The 8,838-nt window shown below is 44.1% G+C and overlaps 2 protein-coding genes across 2 annotated transcripts; both read left to right on the top strand.

The window, feature by feature from the left end:
* The first annotated feature begins 4,470 nt into the window (after positions 1-4,470).
* Positions 4,471-8,449, top strand: LOC121582262 (endonuclease domain-containing 1 protein-like). Its single transcript, XM_041897949.2, has 2 exons — positions 4,471-4,991; positions 7,379-8,449. Exons 1-2 carry the CDS (start codon positions 4,710-4,712, stop codon positions 8,003-8,005), a joined length of 909 nt encoding a protein of 302 aa, XP_041753883.2. The 5' UTR covers positions 4,471-4,709; the 3' UTR covers positions 8,006-8,449.
* On the top strand, positions 6,062-7,003 carry LOC121582267 (type-1 angiotensin II receptor-associated protein-like). Its single transcript, XM_041897961.2, has one exon. It carries the CDS (start codon positions 6,195-6,197, stop codon positions 6,660-6,662), a length of 468 nt encoding a protein of 155 aa, XP_041753895.1. The 5' UTR covers positions 6,062-6,194; the 3' UTR covers positions 6,663-7,003.
* Positions 8,450-8,838: the final 389 nt, after the last annotated feature.

Below are 8,838 nucleotides of genomic sequence, written 5' to 3'. Positions count from 1 at the left end.
GAGAGATCAGGGTCAAGAGTAACGCCGAGGTCCTTCACAGTTTTATTTGAGACGACTTTACAACCATCAAGATGAATTGTCAGATTTAACAGAAGATCTCTTTGTTTCTTGGGACCTAGAACAAGCATCTCTGTTTTGTCCGAGTTTAAAAGTAGAAAGTTTTCAGCCATCCACTTCCTTATGTCTGAAACACAGGCTTCTAGCGAGGGCAATTTTGGGGCTTCACCATGTTTCATTGAAATGTACAGCTGTGTGTCATCCGCATAGCAGTGAAAGTTAACATTATGTTTTCGAATAACATCCCCAAGAGGTAAAATATATAGTGAAAACAATAGTGGTCCTAAAACGGAACCTTGAGGAACACCGAAATGTACAGTTGATTTGTCGGAGGACAGACCATTCACAGAGACAAACTGATATCTTTCCGACAGGTAAGATCTAAACCAGGCCAGAACTTGTCCGTGTAGACCAATTTGGGTTTCCAGTCTCTCCAAAAGAATGTGGTGATCGATGGTGTCAAAGGCAGCACTAAGGTCTAGTAGCACGAGGACAGATGCAGAGCCTCGGTCTGACGCCATTAAAAGGTCATTTACCACCTTCACAAGTGCAGTCTCAGTGCTATGATGGGGTCTAAAACCAGACTGAAGCATTTCGTATACATTGTTTGTCTTCAGAAAGGCAGTGAGTTGCTGCGCAACAGCTTTTTCTAAAATTTTTGAGAGGAATGGAAGATTCGATATAGGCCGATAGTTTTTTATATTTTCCGGGTCAAGGTTTGGCTTTTTCAAGAGAGGCTTTATCACTGCCACTTTTAGTGAGTTTGGTACACATCCGGTGGATAGAGAGCTGTTTATTATGTTCAACATAGGAGGGCCAAGCACAGGAAGCAGCTCCTTCAGCAGTTTAGTAGGAATAGGATCCAGTATGCAGCTTGAAGGTTTAGAGGCCATGATTATTTTCATCATTGTGTCAAGAGATATAGTACTAAAACACTTAAGTGTCTCTCCCGATCCCAGGCCCTCGCAGAGCTGTGCAGATCCAGGACAGCTAAGCCCTGGAGGAATACGCAGATTCAAAGAGGAGTCCGTAATTTGCTTTCTAATGGTCATGATCTTTTCCTCAAAGAAGTTCATGAATTTATTACTGCTGAAGTGAATGAAGTTAAAAGCTTGGCACACCTGTATTTGGGGAGTTTCTCCTATTCTTCTCTGCAGATTCTCTCAAGCTCTTTCAGGTTGGATGGGAAGCATCGCTGCACAGCTATTTTCAGGTCTCTCCAGAGATGTTCGATTGGGTTCAAGTCCGGCCTCTGGCTGGGCCACTCAAGGACATTCAGAGACTTGTCCCGAAGCCACTCCTGCGTTGTCTTGGCTGTGTGCTTAGGGTCGTTGTCCTGTTGGAAGGTGAACCTTCGTCCCAGTCTAATGTCCTCAGCGCTCTGTAGCAGGTTTCTCTCTGTACTTTGCTCCGTTCATCTTTCCCTGGATCCTAACTAGTATCCCAGTCACTGCCGCTGAAAAACGTCCCCACAGCATGATGCTGCCACCACCATGCTTCACCGTAGAGATGGTGCCAGGTTTCCTCCAGAGGTGACACTTGGCATTCAGGCGAAATAGTTAAATCTTGGTTTCATCAGACCAGAGAATCTATTTAAATCAATTTTAGAATAAGGCTGTAAGGTAAGAACATTTGGAAAAGGGAAGGGGTCTGAATACTTTCCGAATGCACTGTAGTTCTCAGCTATAGCTCGAATCAGAGTTGTATTCTTTTTTTCTTTGGCCCTGTTGGTTTCACAATGCCAAATGTCACACGAACTAAAATGCCCAAACAAAACCACATGTCCATGCAAGTAATTTGTTTATTGGAGAAAAATGTTCACGTTTAATCCATCTATGATTATCATGAAGCATCACTTGTATGTTCCCTAACTTTATTTTACTTTCGTTTTGATCTTCCAACAACATGCGGGAGGAAACAGCTCAATAGCTGTTCTAACTGCAACGTGAATAGCCTATATTCAGTTGCCTATATACCCGGAATAGCCCACATCTCCCCTAATCTGCATCGGATGCACTCATAAATACGCTGCTACTCACAGAATGTTTCAGAGATATCAAGTTATGGTACTGTGTGCATTTCATCAAATGCTCGCAGTCAAGCAACTAATAATATTGCGCGCCTCTGGTTCTTTTCCTGTGTTTGGTCTGGACTGCGTTCTCACCTGCATTGAACCGCACCACGGTTCGAATGGAATAGGACAGAGGCCACTCTTTTTGAGCGAACCATAGTGCGTTGTTTAGTGCGCTCCCGAGTGTGGATAGAGTGTTCACACCAGTCCAAACTGACTAACTAAGGGGGAAACGTGCCAGAGTTAGGAAAGACCACTCCAAGCCAATGTGGTGTGAAAGCCCTCTAACTCACGTGCTTGTGTGTGTCTGATTATGTAATCTTGTGTGTGAAAACTCTAATCTTGGTTAATTAAATCAAATTGAGAAAAATACTAATACTGGTGTTGTGTGTCACTGAAAAAGCACTCAAGATCAATCAATTCCCCTCACTGAAATGTTACCCAATTGTGCCCAGTTGGAAGGGGGAAAATCCAAACTAGCTGTTATCAGAGGTTTGGAACTCTTTCTTATTGGTCTATTAACTAATTTACCACCTGGTGATGTCACCAGGCAGGCCAAAACTCCATCCCACCAAAATAGGCCGAAATTTCAGGCTACCTTTTTAAACAGCTCTTACACTAAAAGAGCATTATCATCATTTTCATAATTTCACAGTATGATTTCAACCTCATAGTGTGGAGATATACTGAGTGTACAAAACATTAGGAACACCTTCCTAATATTGAGTTGCACCCCCTTTTGCCCTCAGAACAGCCTCAATTCATCGGGGCATGGACTCTACAAGGTGTCGAAGGCATTCAACAGGGATGCTGGCCCATGTTGACTCCAATGCTTCCCACATTTGTGTCAAGTTGGCTGGATGTCCTTTGGGTGGTGGACCATTCTTGATACAGACGGGAAACTGTTGAGCGTGAAAAACCCAGCAGCGTTGCAGTTCTTGACACACTCAAAAAGGTGCGCCTGGCACCTACTACCATACCCCCATTCAAAGGCACTTAAATCTCTTGTCTTGCCCATTCACCCTCTGAATGGCACACACACAATCCATGTTTCAAATATCTCAAGGCTTAAAAATCCTTCTTCAACCTGTCTCCTCCCCTTCATCTACACTGATTTAAGTAGATTTAACAAGTGACATCAATAAGGGATCATAGCTTTTACCTGGATTCACCTGGTCAGTCTATGTCATGGAAAGAGCAGGTGTTCCTAATGTTTATACACCCAGTGTATATAAAACACAAGAAAATCATGTTTTTGACTGCACTAACTACAAAGTGCAAGCCAATGTTTAACCATGAGATGACATGCTATTGTGGATTTACCTTCAACAACAACACAGCTCTGCAATGATTTCAACATTTGTCCAATGATTAACTCCTGTGTTAACTAAGGCCGGGTGTAACGAATACTCAGGGAGAAAAGGGTGTAGATTCACGCGCGGCAGGTATTTATTTCGCCTTCGCAGAAGGCTGGAATCGTGGTCACAGGCAGGCAATGGTCATACATAGGTAAGCAAACAGGCAGGTGAAACAAAACTAGGACTGAAGGCTAAAACTGGTTCTCACAAACAAGCTAGGAAAAGGCTTAGTAGAGTCAAAACGAACAATACCTCACAAGGCACAAACAGAAAGAACTGAACTAAATAAGGAGCTGATGAGACCAGGTGAGTAACTAACACAGGTGAAATCAATGAACAAAAATGAAAGACAGGGCTATGTTCAAGAACACAAAGAAACAGGGATACGTACAAGAACACAAGGTGAACTAAGACAATAAATAAAGAACCTTACACCGGGATTCAGTTAAAGGAGCATTGTCGACATTGTACTTGATTTCTAAAGGTAGTTTACGCTTGAGCCGACATCCGTAGTGTTTACCATGAATGTGATTCAAGAACATCAGGGAAATTCCCTTTAAAGACCCATTGACGGCAATGCGCCTTTGATTGAATCCTAGATGAAATAAACATAATCGAACTCGACAAAATAAGAATAATATATTTTTTTACATTTGAGTCATTTAGCAGACGCTCTTATCCAGAGCGACTCACAGTTAGTGAGTGCATACATTTTTCATACTGCCATTTAGTAAACTCACTTCAGTGAAGTGAGTGCATACAAATAATTATTTCACTCTTAGCTGGTTCAGCTCTTCTTGTTCTCTAGTAAGAGACATAGTGCAGTGAAAGTGCATAAGAGGGCAGGCGGCCAGCCATCCTTCCTCTTTCAGTGAGAGAGTCATGCGCCACTAATAAGGAAGCTGCTTTCGTAACGCCCCCTCGCTCTCCTTGCATAAGTGTTATTGTCAGACGCTTAGTCAACCATAAATCCACCCCTCCCAATCCCCAAGTATCACGAGTGTGTGACAGCATGGGACAGGGGTGGCACATTGAGAACCTATAGCAGATACGTATTTCTCCTCTCTAGTTGTTTTTCTGTGGCTTTGTGGACAGTTTCTGATCGTGTATCTCTGAAGCTGTGAATTCCATGAATTGGAAAGAATACATCTAGTTGTAGTCAATTTTTGCTATCTTTTATATTTTTGGAAGACTACAGCAACAGCTCCAGCATCTTTGCCAGAATGCCATATCTTCATGCTGTCGGTTTGGCCCTTCTAGCTCTGGCAGGCTGGTGGTCCCTGTGTGCTGCTGATGTGGGGGACTTCGCTCCATGTCTGAACTTCTTCTACAGGTCTTGGCCCCCTAAGGGCCTGTCGGGGACCCCCATCTGTCAGCGCTATGGGAACCAGTACCACTTCGCCTCGCTATACAGCCGCCCACGACGCTCGCCATGGTTCTCTGCCTACATGTTCAGCCCGCCAGAAGGGAAGAGGCCCTCAGCAAACTGGAAGTTTGAGCCACAGGTAACAATTGACTTAAAGGGAAAGTTAATTATTTTAAAACTTGATGTTAGATGGTTCCTTACCCTGAAAGTAGTCTATCACCGTTAAGTGTGTCAAACCAAATAATTGAGCAGATAGCATTTGATTTGGCCATGATATTTTGGAAAATACACGGTTGCTCCTATCACTCCTATTGATTTTTAGCTAGCAATGCCAAAAGTTAGCTGATGTTTGTTGTGGCTGTTTAAAGTTAAAGGGATACTTTGGGATTTTGGCAATGAGGCCCTTTATTTACTTCCCCAGAGTCAGATGAACTTGTGGATATAATTTGTATGTCTCTGTGTCCAGTATGAAGGAAATTAGAGGTAGTTTCGCGAGCCAATGCTAACTAGCGTTAGAGCAATGGCTGGAAGTATATGGGCATCTGCTAGCATATCTGACTTCCAGTCATTGCGCTAATTAGCATTGGCTCACATAACTACCTCTAACTTCCTTCATACTGGACACAGATACATAAAAATGGTATCCAGAAGTTCATCTGACTCTGGGGAAGTACATAAATGGTATAATTGCCAAAATCCCGAAGTATCCCTTTAAGTTGTAAAATTCTGAACTAACCCTTGGAAGGGACATTACACCCCATAATCAAACTTTGTTAGAGGTTTTCAGACTACAAAGTAGTCTATTGACAAGATGAGTCCACGTCCCAAGCCATCTGTTTTGGAGATCCAGCTATATGCTATAATCTAAAATGAATAGAACAGGTACGCACCAAATAATTTCAAGATTTTCTCATATTTACATTAGACTACTTTGGAGTTATAAAAACATCTGACAAAATTAGATTTTAGAGTGTAATGTCCCTTAATGAAATTGGGATTCAGAGGGTGATTAAACAGCCATCACAATCTATTGGTTTACGCATGACACTGAATTTCAAGCGTAACTGGAGTGTTCTGTACTAGATTAAAAAGAGGAAATGCTCAGTTTAAAAATGAGAACAGACACATTTGTGGTTGGCACAGAGCCTCATAATCTGCAGACGATTATGTTTCTCAGTTCACTGAAACCAAAATGTACTGTGCCATGGTTTGTCACATGGGTTGTGTTTCCTGCCGGGTTAGGAGTGGTTGAGAAGTTTTAGTCAGAGAGAAGTTGAACAGTTATTTATGAAGTCCTCAAAAAACGAAGGGTGCCAAACTACATCTGCATTGGCCTGAAAATATGGAAATTCCTGCCATAAGCCTCAAGGCCATAGTACTAGTGCACTGGCTACTGACCGTCTGGGGCTGCATGGCCTGGCTGCCGTCCTCCTATGCCTGGGGTAACTTCAGTGTCCTGGCTGTGGGCGTGTGGGCCATCGCTCAGAGGGACTCCATTGATGCTGTACTTATGTTTCTGATTGGGATTGCAGTGACGATACTGACAGACATTATCCATTTTGGGATCAACTACCCGCTCATTGAGGGTCTATCTGAGAGGAACCGGGACACATTCCGCTTCAGTGCGGGCATGGCCATCCTGGGCCTGCTACTCAAACCTGTCTCCTGCTTCTTCATCTACCAAATGTACAGAGAGCGCGGAGGAGATTACAACGTCAACTTTGCAGGCGTCCCCAGTGTAACACAAAACAGAGATGCGTACCAGTCCATTGACCAGCAGGACCAGACCACCAGCTCAGCCAACCCCTAAAAGCCTGAAGCAGCAAACTCCTACTGAGAGACAGCACAGCACAGCACAGCACTCACTTTATTCTCTTGGAAATGCATGGTTTCATGAAGGAATCCATAACATCCCTAATGTTTTTGGTAAATTATGTGTTTTTTCAAAGCCAATTCAGTCTTCTTTTCATATGGGTATCTGTCCTTTGTCTGTTATTCTGTGCTTCATTCAATTCCTTACCAATAATGTCCTGATCTAAATACTCACTGTCATGGTAAAATAATAGGACATGTATGCTTGATGCTCTGGGTAATGTCACACACTGGCATATGGAGATAACTCCTGAGTGGCGCAGTGGTCTAAGGCACTGCATCGCAGTGCAAACTGTGCCACTAGAGATCCTGGTTCGAATCCAGGCTCTGTCGCAGCCGGCCGCGACCGGGAGACTCATGGGCGGCGCACAATTGGCCCAGCGTCGTCCAGGGTAGGGGAGGGAATGGCCGGCAGGGATTTAGCTCAGTTGATAGAGCATGGCGTTTGCAATACCAGGGTTGTGGGTTTGATTCCCACGGGGGGCTAGTATAAAAAAATATGTATTCACTAACTGTAAGTCGCTCTGGATAAGAGCGTCTGCTAAATGACTAAAATGTAAATGTCTTGTTGGGAAAGTCCCCACTTACTGCAACATTCAACACAAGATAGCTTCTTCAAAAACTTTTCTAACCCTTAACGTTTCCCCTTTCCAGTTAGCCAACGCTACAGCAGACGGCAACATGATCCCCTTCCCTCTAGGTGAGCTGGACCCGAACGTGGTGAACAGCCAGGCTGTCCAGCTGGACTATATCAACTCCTCCTACACGCGGGGGCATCTCAACCCCAGCCTTCACCACCGGACCTATGAGGACCGCTCGTCCACCTTCACCCTGACCAACGTGGTCCCTCAGAAGGTCGGCTCCAATGACGGGCCCTGGGAGACACTGGAGAAACAGGTCAACCAAACTCTGGGGTCCTACTGCCTCGGTGTGGCCTATGTTGTGACAGGGGTTATTCCCTACCAGGACAACAAGCACTGGATCAAGGGTCATCGAGTGGCGGTGCCAGAGTACCTGTGGTCAGCCTACTGCTGCCCTAAGTACAACGAGAGTCTACTTAACAAGGTTCATCTTAGCAAGGTTTTCCCCACGTATGCTGCTATTGGACGCAACGACCCTAACAGCACAGAAGAGATTGTGCCCATTGTCAAAAGCAGTCACAAAAGGTTCTGGGGTTACGATGTAAGGCGTATGCCTCTGGATACGTTGGAGATGTACCTGAAGGAGCGATTGGGGACCGTCATCAGTGTGTTCTATGAAAAATGCTCTGGTTTACGATGACCAAATCTACCATATGCATATCTAATAGATGATCAAGTTCATGTTCTAAGGGAGATGTATTGTTATGAATCATGTGTGCATAGACAGCAAAATTACATTTTTTTCAATCAATTTGGCACTAATATCACAAGTAGTATGTCCTCAATTTTAGCACACATGTGCTCTTAAAACTGTCAGGATTGCTCAACAGTCTAGGTAAGAAGTAAATCACGGACTTCAAAAATATGGTAACACTTTATATATAACAGTGTCAAAATAATGTAATACGCATTAAATGTGTCCCAAATGTCATAATAAGATGTCACTGAATGTCAAGCTACAAGAGAAGCATTGGAAACAGTTATGACATACACTCAGTTGCCAATTAATTAGGTACACCCATCTAGTATCGGATCAGATGCCCCTTTGCCTCCAGAACAGCCTGAATTCTTCAGGGCATGGATTCTACAAGGTGTGGCGTTCAAATGTTGCTCAATTGGTATCAAGGGACCCACGTGTGCCAGGAAAACATTCCCCACTCCATTACACCACTGCCACAAGCATGTACTATTGACACCAGGCAGGATGGAGCTATAGACTCATGGTTCTTACGCCAAATCCTGACTCTGCCATCAGCATGACGCAACCGGAACCGGGATTCGTCGGACCAGGCAATATTTTTCCACCCCTCAATTGTCCTGGGTTGGTGATCGCGTGCCCACTGGAGCCGCTTCTTCTTGTTTTTAGCTGTTAGGAGTGGAACCCAGTGACAACGACCGACGAGTTGTGTGTTCCGAGATGCCATTCTGCACACCACTGTTGTACTGAGCCGTAGTTTGCCTGTTTGTGGCCCG

Source organism: Coregonus clupeaformis, chromosome 1, assembly GCF_020615455.1.
Source record: "Coregonus clupeaformis isolate EN_2021a chromosome 1, ASM2061545v1, whole genome shotgun sequence".
Lineage (NCBI taxonomy): Eukaryota > Metazoa > Chordata > Actinopteri > Salmoniformes > Salmonidae > Coregonus > Coregonus clupeaformis.
Note: the sequence above shows the minus strand (reverse complement) of the source record. Positions and strands in the feature narration are given on the sequence as shown.